General features: G+C 42.1%; 1 protein-coding gene across 4 annotated transcripts in view; it reads right to left on the reverse strand.

Moving 5' to 3' along the window:
- fgf14 (fibroblast growth factor 14) overlaps positions 1–21,974 on the reverse strand; it is a 122,778-nt gene that overhangs the window by 36,154 nt on the left and 64,650 nt on the right. Inside the window, exon 1 of one of the 4 annotated variants that reach the window (XM_084362954.1) lies at positions 7,773–8,494. The exons of 2 other annotated variants lie outside the window; for them this stretch is intronic. Coding sequence is in view for 1 of the 2 variants with exons in the window: in XM_084362952.1 (XP_084219078.1) it covers positions 7,214–7,406 (193 nt within the window). In the remaining variant the exon portion in view is untranslated. One more of the 4 variants, XM_084362952.1, reaches the window with a different exon arrangement.

Below are 21,974 nucleotides of genomic sequence, written 5' to 3' on the forward strand. Positions count from 1 at the left end.
GCCAACTTTCTGGGCACATAAGCCCTGCCCTGCTCAGAGATAGGCCATCCAATTATAGGCAGCAGAATTAATCTGTGGTCGCCTGACTCCCATAATGAACCCAACAGCACCCTCTCTGGGTCCTCAGTGTGTAGAATTTGAAAGCGTCTGTGCCGGGTCCCTTCCAGCTGACCCAAAAGGGGAATTAGCCACATATCTACTGTAAATAAATCACTGCTGTGGGTTAAATTGCCCAGCGCCACTACAGCTCAACCAGTCATGTTTCAATTTAGTTGGCATTTTGCGAGTTTGTAATAACAGGGGGGAAAAGTGAAAATGTCAAAAGTGAACGAATGGAAAACTTAAAAGGATACATTTTAATAAACCTGCGTTCGGCTGCACATTGGGATGTCTGAGGAAAAGAAATTATCTGTGCTCAAGCAGAGCGGCAATATTTCTTCATCTGTGTGTGTGTGTGTGTGTACATGTGTGTGTTTGTGTGTGTGTATGGACGACCACCGGGGTCATATACCATCAACATTAGTCTTATTGTAGAGACAGCCATCACACCAGATTTCATTCCAAGAAAGCCCTGGGGAGGTGAACAATCAAGTTCACCTGAGCCTAAACCATGCTCCTTGCAAGGAACTGTATGTGTGTGTGTGTGTGTGTGTGTGTGTGTGTGTGTGTGTGTGTGTGAGAGAGAGAGAAAGAGAGAGAGAGAGAGGGAGACAGAAGGAAAGAAAAGAAGACAGAGCATGGCCATAGTGGAGAACTCGAGAGGTCTTGCTGAGGGCACAGAGAGGATTTTTTTTTTCTATCAGTGTACAGCTCAAGGCAGTCTCTTCTGAAATGGCTCTGTTGGGTGATGGCATTAGGTAGCTCTGAGACCTTTCTCTGCTCCCTGAAAAGGGGAGAGAATGCCTTTCTGCCGGTGTATCCGAGCAGCGCCGACACGACGGCATTCAGCAGTGCTGCTTTGTATCCTCACCAGAACAATGAAAAGGTGGCTAAAGCAGAATCTGACTGTCAGAGTACCTCCGCCATGCATTGAGGGGGCTGACAGGGCGGTGACAGTACATCTCTGGTATATAGTAATTCTCAGTGCAGTCATATCTGTGGCAGATATACGGCAGGAGACAGATGGCACTGTTAAGACATCGTTCTTTCTCTTTTTGCGGTGTTTAATATCTGATGAAGTACAGTAGGGCTTTTCCTTAAGCAACACACAGATGGATTCTTTCATACAGTATGTGTACCAGATACAATTTGCAACTCTTTGTTATCTTAATTCATTAATTCATTAATGAATTAATTAATGATTATATATATGTGTAGATAGATAGATAGATAGATAGATAGATAGATAGATAGATAGATGGATAGATTTTGACTTATTAACTAATAATATGGAATTACTGAGCTCTCATAATTTGAACTCACCAGGACATCTTTTTTAATCAAGACTAACCTTTCATCTTTTTTTCTCTTATGGCAGAAATGGGCTTCGGTATTTTAATCTATAAAATGCCTGAAATATTAATAAATGCCTATCACAAGTTTCCTGAGCATAATGCAACACATTCAAATGTGGACTATTCAGCTAATAGTCCGAAGCCCAAAAATATTCAGTTTACAATTCTGTAACAAATGTCACATCAGTCATTCAGCCAGTCATGTGTCACTTAGTTTGTTATTAGTTTGTAATAAAAAGCAGGATTGCACATAAACTGTTGAACAGATTTCCATGAAACTTGGATTGAGGATGGGTCTCGGCCCAGAGTAGACCCCATTAATGTTTGGTGAGGATCAGGATAAAGGGACAGATCCTGGATTTTCTCCTCACTTTCTTTAATATCGTGAGATTTAGGTGTTTTTAACCTTTTGTTTAGTTTCTCAGGGAATAACGCATGGGTCTTTATGAAAACATCAGGTGTATTTAGGTGGCTGGTATCTACAACTGAGTACAAAAGGGGATTGTGGGGGCTTGACAAAGGTATACGCTCTACTGAGGGACATTCAAGTTGTCTTATGTTACCAAGCTAGCTTCATTTTAGGGCTGCAACTACTGAAAAACTTCAATAAGATTAGTACAAATTCTTGACTTTTTAACTAATTACTTTTAATAAGTGAGTTGAAATGCTGACTGTTCAGTCTCATTATTTGACCTCACCACAACATCTGTTTTAGTCTAGAGCAACTTTTCATCATTTCTTTTTCCCAGCAGAAATGGGCTTCCGTAGTTTAATCTTGAAAATAGTAACAAATGCCCATCACAAGTTTCCTCTGCCCAAGGTGACACACTCAAATGTCTTATTTCATTTAACCAATAGTCCAAAGTCTAAAGATATTCGATTTACAATTCTGTAAAAAAAGAAACTGGAACCATTTTAGTTGATATATGGCCTTCACAACTGCTGAATAGCCAGTCTTGTAGCAATTTAGTGGCATTTTGTCATAACAAGGCAAACAGTGAAATGGAAGGATAAAGGATTAGAAAATGAAGGATATGTTGCATGGAAGATCATTTTGTATAACTCCCAACCTCTCTTTTCATTATTACTCTGTCTTCCAGCCACTGCAAAAAGCAGTAGGATGTCATAACAAAGGATAAAGCTAAATCCATTATGCTTTCAAACACATAAGCATCCAGCAATCAGACACCATACGGTATAACGTCAAGACCACACTGGTGACGGGCGAGTTCTCACACCGCGGGGAGACAAAAACACACCCATGCACACAAACCCAGGCTTTACCCACACTATTACACATGAATATTTAATGACTGCCCAATTCCCTTGAGCAAATACTCTTGCGCAGCCACACCAAGTTGGCTAACCTGCAATCGATAAATGACTTTGATCAGCAGCGTTTAAACAATGTGTGGCAGTGGGATTGATTCTGAAGACAGATCTGCGGGGGGCAATCTGTAATAATTAAAACTGCATAACTGGTTGCTGGCTTTGTGAATGCTCCCTCTTTGTGTATGTATGTGTGCGCGTAGGTGAACTTGGCTCCTCCATCATGCTATAAATCATGTGATGTTGGCTGTGTTCCCTGGGGCGAGCCAGCCAGTAGATCTCACACACACACACGGTAGCATTCCCCCCCTCAGTGTTTCTGGGCTGCAGCGAGAGTGTGCCAAAGTCTGCAACGTTTTAAGTCGGAAAGCAATTAGAAAATGTGTGAAATAAGGTTCAATAATAGATGGTTGTCGACATTTAATCCTATTCTGAAGGGTGTCTGAACGAATTCGGTCTGGATTCAATCATGTCCTTGAATAACCAGTGCATTATTTATGACTGACAGATTCACATCAGACATTCGTGCATGCCAGTGCATACATAGGAGTGATATAATGGCTTTTGTAATTCTTACAAAGCTGGCAACCCATTGATACAACTCATGTTGAAGGTCAAACTTACTCATGGCCAATGAAAATGAAATGTTTCAGGTAGATTTGATTTTGTTCGTTATCCATTTGGAATGAAAGAGAATCAGCTCATAAAACTAACAAAAGGAATATGAAAATAGGAGTGTAGACAGGGTAGTGTTTTCAGAATGGCACAGCGTTTCAACTTCTGTCAGACACTCTCGATATGGTGTATGCACTCTTAAAAAACCAAGGACCGCTTTGAAAATGTCTCTGAGGAATTCCCTAAGTCGGGAAGGTCCTTGACTCATTCGCCCTCTTTCCTCTGTTACTCATCCTCTTTTTGTCTCTTCTCTTTCTGCTTCTTTCGCCTCATCCGTCTGAACGTTCTCCCTCTTTACCAAAAGGTGAAACACCAGTGCTGTTTATCTCAGGAGTATGCAGCCGCTGCCACGGTTGGACTTTCCCAGTCGCCCTGACATTAGTTTTACAACAGAAGCACTGCATGTTTCTACATGCAACTTCTTTTGTTTCTAGGGAAACGGAGCGGTGGTTTGGCAGCAGCAGGGGGTTTCCTTGAAAAACAACAAAAATCGGGACTGTAAGATCTCAAATCTTGTCGCTCTGCAGCCGAAGACCTCTCTGCATATAAATTGAACTGTCACAGAAAGGTTGTGGCTTCTTTCTTTTTTCTTTTCTAAAGTGGCCTCCCTATAGTTCCCATTCTCTTCCTGTCTTATTTTCTGTTGTGTCATTCCTCTGTGTGCGTGAGTGTAAGGACACACACACACACACACACACAGCGGCACAGCTGCAGCAGCAGTTGCAGACTGCTGTCAGCCCTGCCCTGCCTGACCCACTTTGAATGTTTCTGGAATAGGAGAAGGGCTTTTCCAGCCTGTGAAGGAAAAGCCCCTCTATGTTGTTTCTGTTGTCATGGAAAAGTAGATCAAGAAAAGGACAGTTACAGCACCCCCGCCCCTTTATCAACAACATCTCTGAAACCCCAACAATAGCTCAGATGGTGACGCACTGCTGTGTCCTGTCAACGTGCTCTTGAATAAACAGCCAGGCGCAGGGAGGCATTCATCTCAAATGGGTTTCTAGATCGCATAAGCTAATCTAATGGTCTGATCTATGTAACATGATCTGATGATCTATGGATCTAATCTAGCCAGATAATTGGAGCCAGAGCGGCGAGATTATGGGCGCGCCCCAGCTGGATGTGCCCACAGCTCACTTACTGGGTTTGAGTGTAATAGGATTTACAACTCCCATCTAATCCCTTAAAAAATCTGCGTGATCACTGGCTCCGCATCTGCTACCAAAATGCATGGATGATTTAAAATTAAAGCCGATACGACGGAGGAAACACAAAGTGTTCCCGGCGTATTCCCTCAAGTGCTAGACGAGGACAGGAAGCCACATCTGTGCATTCTAATGAACAGAGAAGCCAACACTTCACTTGTTTAGATTGTGTGTTGTTTATCCTGGTCTGTGGGCGCTCTGCTTTATGAAGAGCCTGCCACGATAACAACGCTTTGATAGAATGAGCATGAGGATAATTGCTATCGATTTTTGATGCATTTTCTTTGAATTTGACCAAAACGCCCTAAAACACAATTTGTGTTGGTGCGGATCAATACAGCCCATAAGAATAGCTAATCTAGTGTCTCCCTCTCAAGATCAATACTCAAAGCCAAGGGGAATACTGGCATTGGACTGTATTTCAGACACCTCCACTCCTGTGTTATCGCAACACATGTGATCGGTGGTGCCTTCGACTTTACTCGCTCACAAAAAAAGCGGTTCCGCGGGCCGGTATTAGACTAAGCATACCAAATGAGCCCTTGGTCTTCCTAAACTGTGTGTTCTTGTGATAAAAACGTAAGAAGGGAGAGAAGAAAAGTGTGTAAGAGAGGTGCGGAGGGGTGACGAGCAGAGACGCCCGATATCGCTCGGTAAAGATTTCCCTAATTCTCATGAGGGGTGAAATTAATGAAGTACATTCCCATTAGGCCTCTAATCACAAATAACACAAAATGAAAGCAAGCAGAAACTGTGTGTTTGCCCTGTGTTCTGATTAGAGCCTCAAAATGAGGACAAAGAAAAATTGCTCATTTTTAAAAACAGCTCCCCTCATCACTTTAATTTCATTTTCGTGGGAGTGGTTCTCATTATCCAGGCGTCGGGGTCATGGTTTTTTTTAAAAGCTCCCCAACACAGTTCACCGACACTTGTGCTGGCACTGTTCCTGTGGATTATCATCATTACTCTGAGGCTCAGGGAGGCTCTTAGTTGCTCTGTAAAATGGCCGTTGCAGGTGTGAAGTCATTTCAGGGTTGCCTGTGCAGGTTGACTTGACGTCCACATGTCTGACTGATGCATCTGAGCCAAATGTTTACGTCCATGACATGCTAAAACACAGACAGCACCACACAAAGCCAGCTGACAGAGCCCTGTATGTTTGTCCTTTCTGTCGCCGTGGCCAGACATTAATTCCCCGACCGAATGACAGCATTGTCTGTCCACACGTCTGCTGTGAAGGCTGCTGGACGCTACTGATGTTTAAATGAAAAGATAGATACGCCACAAACCAATTTCAGAGGACAGACAGCCAGACACACAAACACTGTAACAGCCACAAACACATGCACACAGTGGGCAGAAGAGGAAACGGCAGCCTGGAGGATAGCCGATTATAACCTGCCACCCTGATGCAACCTGACCCATGTCCAGATGTGGGCTCTATGTGCTGCTGTATGGATCCTGTTATATCAAAGCCATTTTAATCCATGTAATCACTAAGGGCTAGTCAAGGGTAATGTTTTCACTTGTGTTGTTCAATTCCACTGTGAGCACAGAAAGGGGATGAGAGAGAGTCGGCTATCAAAATGGCTCTCTTTGTGAACAAGATGAAAGACTAAACGCTGCTTCTGAAACAAATGCTGTTCGTAATAAGAGTTTGCTACTAAACTATGCAAAATGGTGTTTAATCAGCTGGAGTTAGAGTGTATCTGGTGCAACAGGTTTGATACCTGATGATTCCAAGAGGAACACACAGACGCTTCACCATCACTCACTAAGAGGGGGGAAATAATTGGAGTAATTTCTTTCCTAAATGAATTATCCTAATTCATTTTTCCAAGACAAAATTATCCTCGCAGTTGGCACCAGCTCCAGCAGTGAAATAATTGTTGACAGTGCTCTTTAACAATCCCAGACATTAGGGAGTAAAAAAAAAAAAATCCTTGCCACATTTTCGTAAGTGGAGGGACTATCAGCTGGAGCAATGAGGGGCCAGTGGCCCACGGGTTTGTAGAAATTATGCCAGAAAAGATTATGTTTGAAAGGCGCAACCTCCAATCCGTGGGAGATGCTGACCTTTTTTGCTTGCATACAAATGAGTTTCATATGAAGCATTTCAGCCAATCGTGTATGTGCTTCACGAAGATGAGGCCCCCTTTTCAGAGTCGCCAGCTGACAGCTCGGTAAACCCTGTCCAAACCATTCGGTACAACTCGTCAGGAGCCTGTCAGCTACCTGGGATTGCATTTAAATCAATGGGAGGTTTGTTATTTTTCAACCGTATACAACACAGAACACGTCCTCCCCTTCAACTGAACTTTTTACGCACGGATGCGCAATTTACCAAGTCTATGTAATCAGTACAAATGAGTATCATTCATTGTGTTATTAGCTTGTGGACTTCACCCGCATGGGTGGCAATGTAATTAGGATTGTTGAAGGCCTAATTAGAGCCATCAACCAGTGGTTGGATGTATGCACATGTTTACACTGAATGCACAACGCTGCACGCCAACAAAGCAGGCACCTTGCACACTAAAGTTCCCACACCTTGTCTCCGTAGTCTCCGCTTCCTGAGGCCGAAGATGCGCACTTTAGAGAAGATGTCGACCAGGTTCCCATTGCAGAGCCCCTTGTTCTTGTTGGGGCTCTTCCTCCGTCGGTTGGTCGAGGGTCGGTCTAAATGCTGCTCCCGTGCCTGTCTCTTCTGTCTGATCAGCCCACTCGCGATAGCAGCAGCCATGGCTCAAAATGTCACAACTGCTCAGGTCCAGTCTGCACACGGAGCACAGACTACACAAACAGCCGCCTCTCGGAGCTCGCAGCCCGGGTCACAGTCCCATGGTGGCGGCTAAGCGGTCCGTTCCGTGATGTCAAATGTCAAATATTATTTTTTTTTTTGAGAAGCAGGTTTTCTTTTTTGTCCAAATACTACATGATAATTGCGGTATTTATACAGCTGTCATCGTCACTCGAAAAATTCTTGGACATGATGGAAAAAAATGAGATCAGTTCATGCGTAATTCCATACATGCATCAATAACCATAGTCTTGATGAAGAGCTATAGCCAAACTCACGCGGACCGAGATGTCAGAGGATTATTCATACCTGCACAGTGGTGTTTTTGTTCACTGTCTGTGTCATGTTCAGTGGCATCGCCTCCTTAAATGTCCAATACCGGCTGCAGCGTCCTCACAGCAACATTCACCCACTCTTTTCCTCCTCTCGCCCTCCGCTCTCCCCTCCTTCTGCCAGACGAGGCTGCTCTATCAGAAGTCGGCGGGGAAGCCTGTGCATGTGCGCCGCCAGCAATCAGGCGAATGCACGGCGCCTCCTACGAAGATCAGCACTCGAGTGAAGGCACAGCAGCAGCGCCGGGCGAACCGAACTCCCAAGTTTGCGAGAAGCAATCCGCGACAGCGACCCTGCGGTGACCGATCAACAGTCACACGTTTGGAGATGGGAAGAAATACGCACCCGTGGCAGAGTTGGAGAAAAAAAAAAAAAAAAAAAAATGTGCAGCGGGCTGAATTAAAGCAAACTTGTATTCCAACTACCTGCCGATCTGCCGGAAAAGGTTCTCAAAACATATGTTCTCCACTGTATTCCACAATCACAACACAGGCGGCTGCGCGTAACAGAAAAAACACAACCAAAGCGGCTCTGAATCCTGTGGAGGTGACGTCTGCATTGTGAGACAAGCTGCATACAAATACATTAAGTTGAAAAAGCGATCAGCAGACAGTAAATTTCTCTATATGGAGCCCACGGCGTGGGAGATGCGCGTATGGGCGATCAGTGCGTAAAGGGAATAACGCCGCCGATTTACAGCACCGTTTATTTTCCCACGCTCAGAGAGGAAAAAAGGGGAGGCAGCGGTGGTCGCTCGCTTTAGTCTATATACCCCAGATCAACAAATCCTCCCCATCAACAAGTCCTAACCACTCGTTAGTACACGCCTGAGTGAAGAGGATGCCCTCCCCCCGCTCCCTCCCTCTCGACCACCAAGCCCCTGCTTGGAGCGGAATGAGCAGCCGGGGTCTTGCTGTAATGAGATGGTAAGATTTGTGGCACGCTTCCGTTTGGGAATTTACTTTTCTTTTCATTTCAAGAAAATAAGTGGAATTCACAAACAAAGGGCTACTGACAGAGCGTCGTTTAAAAATGTATATTTCACCTCATACATGTACCCAAGTGGATTACAATAACTTTAAGCTCTACCGCATTAGGGGAAATATTAATTGCTGCACTTGTGGCAGAGAGACGCATTCATATTGTTTTAATTGCCCTTCAGGCCGCGCGCTCCCTGCGCTCTGTGTGCTTCAGCACCACGGACAGCGCCGCGCAGTGACGGAGCGGAACGCTTCCTTCAGTCGGACATCATAACCTTTGCTTGAACGTCCACCAGAGACTGCAAGACGTCTCTCATGTGGACCACAAGCTCCTGGAGAGCCACTTAACGCTCCACTCACTCCTCTATTTAGATGATGTGTTGGGCGTGTCGGTTCGGTATAAAATAAAAAAATAAAAAAATAAAAAGCCGGCGTGAGACACAACATTTGATCCTTTTTCTGTGTTTTTTTGGGGGTGAATATCATCTAAGTCTCAATCACAGGCACCGAAATTAAAACTCAAGAGAGCCATCTGCTGTTTGTGGCTGTAATTAAACATTTGGGCTCATAGGGGACTGGAGCGTTGTTAGATGGCTTTTTCTCAGGTTCCGCGCACGCCAGACGCACCTGTTGACATCCAGCTGTACGGGTGTGAGCATATGGGATGGGTTGAACGGGCAGATGCTCAACTATAGAAGATTCTTGTTCGTTTATTTCCCTAACAGCAAAAAAAAAAGTGCAATTTCAAACCAAGGAAACAGAGAAATGGGGCTGCCCTGCGTGGCAGCTGAAGATAAAGTGCACACAGAGGCCTTATTAATTACATTCACTAAGCTGTATGTGCGGTTGTGATTATTTAAAATCAAGCAGGTATGTGCACTGGTGTTTAGGTGCTTTTCGCCCTCATCCCACTCCGCTCCTTAGAGCCCGGGCTGCGGATGCGCACGGAGTTTATGTCCCGGTGCTGCTGGGAAGCCTCCTGCTCCGCGGTGCTGCAGGAGGCACTGCAGTTAACGCTCCAACCAGCAGCGGACACTGTCAGCTCAACAATGGTGTCTCACCCACAGCGACTCGCAGAGGAGCTGCTGACACAGCACCGTTTCTGATTCAGAGGGAGATCAGTTCTCTTCGGTTCTGATCACACAGAGGTACTTGCATTGCTTTCAAGGTAAAATCCCAAAGGAAAATACGTGATTATGAAACATTATTATTTAGTCTTAAAAACATATTATGCCTGTGGATAACATTAGACTGTTTGTGAATTGCTTTTACAAAAATTAAATTGTATGCAATGAATAATAACGATAATGATTGAGCAGCACCAGCAGGACTCCACAAACAAATCACAGTTTGGATTGAGAATTTGGCAAAACATGTGAGACAAATGGCAAAACAGACCAAATGTGACAGTGTGTGCCACAAAATTAAATTTGGACCGAAGACGACAAAGGTTATGAAACTGTTTGCAGCTGAGTATCATGATGTCATCGTCTTTGTTTTGAACAGAGGCATAAATTAGCACCAGTGTGCTCGAGTAACACAAGTGTCCCCATAAATTCTACAAATGTGGCACTCGAGCAGAGAACAAAAGACAACACTTTGGGCCGGATCCAGGTTTGGGATAATGCTGGAGAGGAGAGGAGAGGAGAGGAGAGGAGAGGCTTTGCACTGTGGCTTTTACCTTTTCAGGCACACGGCATGAGGCTGAACTCACAGACGGTCAGACAAGCTTTCTACACAGCACAGTCACGCACTTACCACAGCACATACTGCAGGAGCAAAAAAAAACAGTGCCGGGTGTCAAAAAACACAACAAAACCCTGTGAAATATTCACTCATGAAGCAAAACAAGGGTGCACATACCTACATTTTTTTTCCTCCTGCATGTGAACGTATGAGAGTCCATGGCAGTCCCATTCCAAAGCCCTCCAAGCCAAGACCCTTTCCTGTGACTCCTAATGCCCCGTTTATACTGCCCCTTCACGGGCCTAACATGGTTAACTGCCAGTCAGCCCTAAGCTGTTCACATTCATTTGTCTGCAAACCTTCTAAACGCTTTATTCAAGAGAAAAGGATTAACACATTCGGACATTTCGTCTGAGACTAGCCACAAATGAAAGAGGACTAAATGTTGCCTCAGGAGCTAATTTGTAAGAAATTAGCCCGTCGACAAAGAATACATGTGTGAAATACTGTGCAAATCAGCTTGTGCTCCTCTGTTATCAATACATTCCTGACACAGGCTCAAAGAGACCGTAACACCGCACACAGATGACCTGTATGGAAAACATGGATTCAGCAAACACAATCTGCTCCAGACTTATGAAGCCACGGCCTCATCAGGTCAGAACATCTTAATCCAATCTCCTCGGAGGAAATGACATTAGTGTTAGTTAGATGTCCTGCTGCCGAGCCACAGCAAATGTCACCCAGTGGAACCGGGATAAACAACCCATTTGATTATTGCTATTACTTTGCTTCAGGGCCATGTCCTTTTATCACCCGGGCCATCCTAATAGTTAAAAACAGTCAGTGGGAGTCAGCACTTCTTTTTCAGGCCTGGTAAAAATAAAAGAAGCTTAACTCGCCCGAATCAAATCAAACACGGGGAGTTAATTTAATTTGTGATGAGCAGTGATTTTGCTTTGCTGGGATTTGTGTCATTTTCTTCCCCCCCCCCCCCCCCCCTCGTCGCTCTCTCTTCCTCCCCATGCTTTAGCTGTTTAATCACTGAATATCATGAGTCCATCTACTGAGGCAATAAAAGCTTACAGGCTGTGAGTATTCTGCAGTGCGTGTTGTGTGTGCGTGTCTCATTTGTTTTGATGAGGCTAATAGTCTGAGCTAATCAGAGAGCTAAGATAGACGAGTGCTCATCAGGGGCTGGGGAAGCGGCAATGAAAATGGAGAGCTTTTGTTAAATGGGCTGAGTCCAAAATCGTTCACTGTTTACTTAAAATCATGACATAATCTGCTGTATTTGTATTTTTTCCTTGTTTTCTGTTTTTTTTTTCTGTTATTTTTTCAAACCTGATGGTTTCATAACTGATCTGTGTTATTTTGCTGCCATTGTGAAGCACTTTGTAACATGGATTTTGAAAAGGGCTCCATAAAGATCTTATTGTAATATGTAATGAGTTTGCCCCTTTAATTGTGTTGGACAACTGTCTCATGAAGATGATTATTGTCAAGAACATTTATGAACAACATCAATTGAGATAAGTGAAAAATGTAAATCTACCTGATGGAACAGTGCAGCCTTTAAAAAGACATGTGTCTCTATTTTCCTTTGTGTAAGCATCGTATCGCTTCAGCTACAGACCTCAAGCGAGATGATCCTGTGTCTATATGAGATACAGTACTATCAGGTAGCCTAAAATAAGATGATTTTAAGAACGTGAAAGCCTCTAAAAGGGGAAACTGCAATGGAAAAGGCTCCGTCACCTTCAGATTTTGAACGTGGGATGGAGAAAAATAACCGATCACAAGATCTGAAGGGTCTGGAGGTGGAAGAGAAGCTTAAGAAATTGAAGATTTACAACAGCAAGCTGGTGCCTGTCCACGCAGTGTCTCTACAGGGCTTTCACACATGGTGCTTTAAAGTGGATTCAGAGTATCCCACGATTCAAACTAAAAACTCAAGTTAAATCGAGGGTCAATAACTCAGAAGCTAAGCAGGAATGTCCAAACATAGTAAAGGGGTTTTGTGATACAGCAGCTCATGTGTCCAATAATTCTACTTAGTCCTCTACAGTGAATCCCTGTTTTAGTGCATGGTGAACACTTAAATGATTTCAAAAACAGCCAGTGTGACATAAAGGCAGAACATTCAATTCCTGGCCCGGAGACTTCCTTGTGACGATGGCCCCTCATTTGTGAAGGTTTTCCTGCAGCGGTGTAATAACTTGCAGGTGAATGAATGAATGATAAAGGTAAAGTGTTGCTTGACTGCCACCCAGACCCCTCCTGCTTCACTGTAAATGAATAATATATCTGTAAAAGGTTGGAAAACACGCCTGTAGAGATGTAGTTCCAAACGAGTGGAGGAGCTGATACATTAAGTCTCTGCTGCTCACAGACCCTTAAATAGCTGGTTCATCATCTCATGCAGGGTGTCATAAAATCATTTAAATGTACATCACATAATCGCCGCTAGGTGTACTAAATGTGCCACTGGAGAATATGTATAGCCACATTACAATATGTCTCTCTGTTGTGAGCGTGATGGAGTGCTGCCCCTCCCCCCAGGGATGAGATTAAAGCGGGCCTGAGGTGTGGAGCCCTCCGACAGAGACATTAATGAAACAGTGACTTCAAGCTGCGAGTTCCACTCATTAATAGCTCGATCCCAGATTTACAAAAAAAAAAACTTAGTTAACACTTGTGTTGCTGAAGTACGCATACAGTAAAACAAGAACAGCTGCCATGTAACGCTGCAAGTGAACCAGTCATTAGGAGGGGGTTGGAGGATGGGCTTATGGGAAGGAACGATTGTGATTTATGTTAAATTGGGGATCTCAGGGCTGTGCAATACATAGATATTATATTGTTATCATGATATGAGAGTAAACTATCTTACATTTTGGATATCATTATATCGTGTTATGGTAAGTGTTGTCTTTTTGTGGTTTTACAGGCTGCATTACAGTAAAGTGGTGTCACCTTCTGAACTTCTGAACCAGCCTGCTCTACTTGTTCTAATACGTGTCTTTACCCATTTAGTCAATACACGAACATAACTGATGACTACTGATCAAAAATCTCATTGTGTTAATATTTTGTGATCACACTAGTCAGCCCTACAATATTGTTACAATATGGAAATGGAGGTATCTGGTCAAAAATATTGTGATATTTGATTTTACCGCCCAGTCCCAGTGTTTATGAAGTGCTTTCTTTTACTTCTACACTACATACACTACAGCTTAAATCATTTTTTTACCTGGTGGTCATTTTCTAGATTTTGGGCTATTCTGTTTCTTTAACATAGTGGAAAGAAAAAGTATACATACATATTTAATTGATTATCTAAACATAAAATATCAGAAAGATTTAGATGCAAAAACAATTGATCAAAGTAATCAACTCAGGATGTTTTATGTTTATATCTTATAGTCTAAATTTTTACTCTGTCATCATTTTTGGCCTAGAAATGTAAAGAATTTTTCAATATGGATCGTTAAAGGCCATTTTCTCACAATTTTTCTTGTTCTCATAGCCAGTAGCACTTGCATACACCAAACTTTCCAGTATTAATCCCATCAATCTTTTGAAAGTTTTCACTGAGAGGTTTGTTCATATGTCATTCATAGCCTGAGTTATCTAGCATTTTATTCCTAAAACCACTGTGAGAGTTACATTCTTATGGCTGTTGACAGTATTGTCTACTTTGACTTTTGACCTTTGACTCAAATATGTCAACAAAATGAAACAAGAATTTTGAATGTGGTTTTATACGGCACTCAGTAGAGCGCATACCTGCGCTGAGTCATTGTCTTTGTCCTCTTTTGTACTAATTCATGGATACCATCCACCTACCAACACATGATTCTTTTCATCAGGATCCACTCATTATTTCTGGAAAAATTTACGAAAATGTAAAAAAATTACCTATCTCACAATGTTAAAGAAAGAGAGAAAGAACTATTTTATCTGATCCTCTATTCTGGGCTGAGACTCATCCTCCATCAAGGTTCCTGAAAATCTGTACAGTAGTTTTGTGTAATCCTGTGGTCAAACAAACCAATCAACCAAACAACAGACACATTACCTCCTTGGCAGAGGTAATTAGGTGTTGTCCAAATTTTCATATGTAAACATTCAATTTCAGAAACTTTGTAATACAAACTATAATTGTCTTAATTTAAGAAATCATCTCAGGAAGTATCACCATTGTATCAATTAGTCAAAATGTTTTCCCTATTCACCTGCAGCCTAATTAAATCTTCTTAAAAAACTCTAGACAGAAAAGGTCAACCGGTTAAAAACAAAAATACACTCTGACTTTTGCACACTGAAGGAGAACCTGATGACAGCAAGCAGAGGAAAGCACAACTGGCTACGAGTGCCAGTGATTAAACTCCGCCCTGCGGCCCCTCACCAGCAGCAATTGGTTAATAGCCGAATAATAGCCCGAATCACAAACAACCCGGCTATATGGTGCATAATTTGTGATGAAGCAAAACGAGGGGTGTCTGAGGACACAAATGTGAGCAAAGAGATGAATATAAAGGGAGGGATGCTGTCAAAGAGGAGGGGACAAAAGCCCCGACGTGCAGAAGCAAAACAGCACTGTCACAATACACTGAGGAGTCAACATGCTGGTCACACACTCGCTCTCTTCTCTCTGTTCTATCTGTCTAATACACACACACACACACACACACACACACACACACACACACACACACACACACACACACTGGCCCATCCTTTGATCCTATTTTAAGTCTGCAGCAGTGATGGAATGTGCCTTGTCAGCAGCACTGCAGAGTGAGGTTCCTTGGAGAAGCCCTGGGCAGTGTGGGAGAATATCAATTAGTCCAAACCCCTCTGGCACGGCCCGCTTCCGGAGCTGAAGGCTGTCACCGAGTGCGCGTGTAGGTGAGCCAGTGTGTGCGTACTTGTATTGTTTATTATTCAGCGTGCAGAGTGTGTTGGTGCGTAGGTAAGCAGAGCCAATGTGCGTGTGCCCAATTGCAAATGCATAGAGTGTATAGGTGAACGCATTAATATTAATAATTTTCTGATGCAGGTGAAGGACCTGGGTGTATTTCGGCGCTGGAAGGCTTAATAGAATGGTAATGAGGGTGATGTCAGGTCAGGCCGAGCTCCGTTTGTGAATTCAAAGATGCGATAAAGGGAAATGAGGTCAGCGAATGCCACTGTGAATGTAAAAGATATCAGTGTGGTTGTGTCTAGCACAGGTTAAATTCGAAAAGGATGCATATTTTATGAGAATACGCCTGTTAAGGGAGGGTATTTTTCTGTTTGGTCTGCGTAGCCACTGACCTTCAGTTAGGGTCAGTGCCTTTCTTTTTTTAAGCTGGCTTCCTGTCAAGCTGCAGTCCACAGATGACACCTGATGTGAATGCAGGTATGAGAAGCCCACAGGTCCATCAGAATACCTGCCTGCGTTTGATAGCATTACCACAACTGACAGCTCGTGTAAACACACATGCATAAGCAGGTCTTGTCCTCAGAACAAGTGCAAATCAAGTCCTGGCGGTGAGATGGATGTTCATTTCTTCTTACACTCAAAACTCACACGCACACATACATTTATAAGCAGTTCAAGTTTTCTAAAGAAACAGTTTTTGACCTCTTTAACCCTTTAATTTGTAAAATGAAATGCACACTTAATGCCTGAGTCTAATTGTAGAGCCTAAATCTAACACTTGGCGGAACCCCGACAGCCTGTTCTCACTCCCATCACGTCAAATACAGCAGCCTGGTCAGTGGCCCTACACTTCTAAGTTTGACGCTGTCGTAACCGCTCTAGCATCATTTCTGGAAGTGCCCCTCTGGTAGTGCTAAGTATTAATAGCAAGAAAAGTTTGGCTTGTGGATGGTTGGGGTGGCTGGAGGGGTCACAGGACTTTCCCTCAGAACAATGAGGTTTGAGTCCTGTGCCTGACCAAGTGTCAAGGTTGATTTGTTTTTAAGATACATGAGTAAGGAAAAGCTATGTAAATAACATAAGTTATGTAAGTGATGAGACAGAACTTACAGTATTATCGTTATTTCATGATCTTTTCCTAAACCTAACCAAGTAGTTTTGGTGCCTTAACCTAACCAAACCGTGACCATTTCACAAAGTTAAGAACATTCCAAGTGTCATAAAATATAATCATAATTTGTGAAATGTTTGTCAACACGGTTTATTTTGAAAGTCTGGATGCTGCTTCTTTAATATGGCTAACTTGCTAATTGATGCTTGAGGGGTAAGAAGGGTGTCACAGGCAGAAGTAGGCCTAGGGCTACTGACTGTATCTGATGAGCTGGAGTGAGAAGGTGTTGACACTGACCCAAAATGAAACCCTCTTCTGAAACCAGAACGCTAAGCTAGATACAGCGAAGAAATAACAGAACAAGTGCACAGAGTTGGATGAGAATATTGATACTAATGTACTGTACTATTTCTTTGCCAGGACCAGTAACCCACCAGAGCCTCGCTGTTTGCAGGGCAATAAAACGGCAAATTGTAGTTTTTGTGCTTTTTGCTGTTTTTATGTAAATTAAACAAACAATAAAACTGTGCAACATGCTACTTACTTTAGTTTTAATTACTTTTGCACAGAGTTTGTTCCCACTGTCTCATGACTTTTCATAGCCCTGTGATGTCAGGTCAAGCTCTAGTTGTGACTCAGTAACTACAACAACTGAAGTAACACAACTATCCAACCATACGGTTTAACGGAGGACAGAGATCAAAATGATTGGGTAAAAGCGCTTAAAGTTGCACATTTTGATGTTTTTTTATTGATTTTATCAGCAGCAATATATCTTTCACATTACAGGGTGGAGGCATGTTTATTCAGTGTTCAAAAATATTGCTTAATGGAGCTTTACATGCATGTAACTACCATACTGGAACAAAAGTGGACTACCTAATCATGCTTTTCATTTGAATTATAAACTTTCTTTATGACAACATGACAGATGTCCCCTTGTTAATGAAACCATAACCATAAAAAAATTACACCTCCATGAAATATTGTCTGATAAGTGTGTTTCATATCGCTCCTGTTTTAATGTTTCCTTCCTGGAGGTCTATTAAGGTGTGCTCATATGATATGCACCATAGATCTCCAATGAGACAGTGTGTGAATGGGACCTCAGCCACCTCTGATTGAGAACAGCAATAAAGTTTCCCCCCAGAGACAATGAAAGACTAATGATGTCTGTAATGGCCAAAGTTATGACGCTAATCGTCATTAGCCAGGGCGGCACTTTGGCTGCTGCGACCCTCTTGGCCCTGAGAATAAAGTGAAAAAAAAACAGATGATACCCCATCACTACAGAAATAATGTGTGTGTGTGTGTGTGTGTGTGTGTGTGTGTGGGCTAATAGAGGTGACAGGGGGACAAGGAGTGTAGTGATTAGTCTGAAGTGACGGGGTTAATACTCTAGTATGACAGCAGTCATTAACTGGCAGACATTACCACACACTCACACACTCAGACACCCATTAACACTGTCGCAGATCAAATGTTACCTAAGCTCTGAATACATCAAGTACTTCATGTACTGTAGCTAGGAATACATCAAGTACTTCATGTACTGTAGCTCTGAATACATCAAGTACTTAATGTACTGTAGCTCTGGATACATCAAGTACTTCATGTACTGTAGCTCTGAATACATCAAGTACTTCATGTACTGTAGCTCTGGATACATCAAGTACTTCATGTACTGTAGCTCTGAATACATCAAGTACTTCATGTACTGTAGCTCTGAATACATCAAGTACTTCATGTACTGTAGCTCTGAAAGCATCAAATACTTCATGTACTGTAGCTCTGAATACATCAAGTACTTCATGTACTGTAGCTCTGAATACATCAAGTACTTAATGTACTGTAGCTCTGGATACATCAAGTACTTCATGTACTGTAGCTCTGAATACATCAAGTACTTAATGTACTGTAGCTCTGAAAGCATCAAATACTTCATGTACTGTTGTTCTGAATACAAATACTTCATGTATGTAGCTCTGAATACATCAAGTACTTCATATACTGTAGCTCTGAATGCAAATACTTCATGTACTGTAAGTCTGAATACACATATTTTATGTACTGTATCTCTGAATACAAATACTTCATGTACTGTAACTCTAAAATACAAATACTTCATGTACTGTAGCTCTGAATACAAATACTTCATGTACTGTAATTCTGAATACAAATACTTCATTTACTGTAGCTCTGAATATAAATACTTCATGTACTGTAGCTCTGAATACATCAAATACTTCATGTACTATAGTTCCAAATACATCAAGTACTTCATGTACTGAAGCTCTGAGTACATATACTGCGTGTACACACTCCTGTTTCTGTTTCAATAACTTGTTTAAAGTTCAAAGTCAACTTTATTGTCAATTCTGCCATAGAGGATCAAAACACCTGTGTTGACGTATACAAGTATGAAATACTAGATGACAGCAAAATAAAAAATAAATGAGTAAGACAGGGGCACAAGAAGGCACAGATCAAAGACAAAAACTGTAATGATAAATAAAGTGCAAGTTATTTTATGTCAGGATTTTTACAGAAAAAATAAGACATGCGACTCAAGCCATTTGTCCCAAGGCTCGAGCAGGTCCCAGGTCAGTTTTTTGTTGAGCACCTAGTTATTTGGGAGGTCAAGTCTCAAGTCAAGTCACTTTTCTACCACCCAAGATCTATCCTGTTCAAAAAGTCTGAGAAAGAATTGAACTTCTTTATAATTAATGATATTCTATAATTGATATGAAAAACATATAATCAAACAAAACAACAAATAACTTTATAATAGCTTATTATTTAATTTATCCTCAATCCCAAAAATATTCGCTCCCTATCTCTAACAAATGCTCACAGCCAGACTTGGAAAGAACTACACTGAAAGTATAAAATGAGTTAGTTGAGTCATGTCAAGTCAGGTCACGAGTCTTTAACTCTCAAGCCCAAGTCATCCAAACAGTCCGTCCACATTTGTGGAAAAATAATTAAAAGCATTTCTTGGAGATCAGCTGGGTTGATGGTAAAATAATGTGTATTTTTTAGTTAATGCTTTCAGTTAATTATTACTTGTCAGCTCACCATATTAACTCATTGGAGTTTAGTGACAGTATGACAGGCAACAGTAAAGCAGCTAAAATACAGGATTTACCAACTCAAAACACTGTGGCAACACAAGATCACTGTAATTACTATTCAGATGAATGTGGAACCTCTTGCACTAACACTTATATTTTAAAAAAGGCTAACTCACTGGTTGATCATGCTGGTTGCTCACTGTATAAATTATCATGTCATTATTTTAGCCTCTGGGTGAGAGCAACATTGGCAGATATTGCTGTTTGATTTGTTTGTCCAGAGGAGAGTTGAATGTTGGTAGATAAAAAGCGTTTCAAACTATCTAACTAACTCATTTGTTGTATAATTATCTACTACATCTGTTTTGGTGCAGCACTGCTTGCTACAGGGCTTACAAACAGTTCTGTGTCAACATCACATGATCTGCACATCTGGAAGTTTAACCAACCTTGCCTGTTGTTTTAAAGTCAGACTGCAAATACAGACCCAGCTGGGGTGATTTTCACCCTCCTGTCGAGCTTTAATTGCTTTAGTACTTACTAACTGCTTTACTACCTTTCAGCCACTAGAGGGCAGTGCAGAGCTCAGCAGGACACTGCTGCAGGATTACAGTGCTGATCAAGGAGAGGAGAACTGCTCTGCACAGAGAATTTATTGTGTAGATCTATCCTAAAAACATTTTTTTCCCCCCTGAAAGATGGTGATTAGTCTTGTGATGACTTCTGCACTGACAAAACACAAAAGAGCCCCAGCTAAATGGAACCCCATCAACTTTAATTTGCGTTGGAGCAACAGATAAAGTGAAAAGATCCAGTGAATTAAACAATTAACCATAAATTAGATTTCTGGGAATGACTTTCCTTTTTCCTGACTGTAAGATTCGCATTAACTGCAAGATTTGTATCAAACCAGATGTCCAAGCACTAGACTGAACTAAAGCTGGTACCCTACACAAGAAACAAAACACTCTTTGTCTTGAGACAACCGAGATGCCCTCAAGTGGCCAAAACAGGCTAAATCACAGATGCCATGTTAAGTTTGGACATGTGTGTCTGATAATGACATCCACCGGTGTCCAACTGCTAATCAGTTTATCAAATCAGCAATCTATCTATCAATCAATCAACTCTGAAGGGTTTATGGAAGCAGCGGTGAACTCAATGAGGCTTTGACCTAACTAGAGGAAGGGAGGCAGTGTTAGTGATTAGTCATAATGTGATTGTGGGTTTCTACAGTAAAAGACTAATTGATCCCTCATGTCTAACTTGTATGTGATAAATATATACGCTGTGTATGTTTACTGCTCGTATATTCATGTGTGCGCGCATGAGACAGATGGAAAAAGAGAATAAAGAGAGTGAAAAAAAGGAAAGGGGTGTTTGTTTTCATTTCCGTAAGTTATGCAATGGTGGCACAGTGGGCTCTGTGGTATATAGATCAGAGCCTCAGGACACACAGTTTCCAATAGCGGTCAGTGGTGCAGTGCCGTAGGATCACTGCAAACACACTCACTGAGCTGGTCACCGCCATTTGACCACAGTTGGCATTGTGTTTATTTGTTTCTGATTAAATTCGGAGAGCAGGCATTAGGCTTTACCAATCAGCCACTGACTGACTCTCCAGCGGCACTGTGTCAAAACAAAACACCGAGACACACACATGTAGATAATCTCAGCCTTATAGAGATGCTTTTAGACTTTCTTTCTTTCTCTGCATGGCTGGTTGCCACAGGTTGAAGGTCTTAGTAGAGAACTAACTTGTGCAGGAATGAAGAGAAAGAAAATCAGCTGATGTAGAAAAACAACAGCGCGGAGACAATAGACAGAACATTACCAAAATCAAAGCCTAAAAGCCATTTCTGTTTCGGCCCCAAGGGCCCAATTAACATATATGCAAATCAGCATGAAATAATAATGATAGATATGTAGGCTTTATTAAAATAGAGGGATGAGTACCTTTAAGCTGTTTTTTAACTGCGTGTCAAAGTGAAAAGATATAAAAGAGTGGAGGAAAAGATAAAAAAGCCCTCTGTCAAATAGAGTGTTTCATTTGCATGTCTGCCGTTAGGGCCTAATGAGAAATGACACATTTGTAATTACAGTGGACTATAATTAGCCGGTGTGTAAGTGAGATGCCAGAACCCAAGTCTTTATGACTGGGCTGCACATGGGGGAGGGTGTGTTAAAGCATTTGAGATGTAAGTCGAGAATGACTTAAAGTTCATGCGATGAAGCTTTCGGATTGTATTTTTCTCTCCACACGAAACAGACCGACGGGGTGGGACATGATTTGAGCGCTCAGAAATTGGCAGGACAAAGCCTGCAAATGTGGACAGCGATGTTGGCCTTCACTGTACCGCTGAAGCTCACTCACCTCCTCCATCACGCCTACTT

Source organism: Pagrus pagrus, assembly GCF_965226575.1.
Source record: "Pagrus pagrus genome assembly, chromosome: 9".
NCBI lineage: Eukaryota > Metazoa > Chordata > Actinopteri > Spariformes > Sparidae > Pagrus > Pagrus pagrus.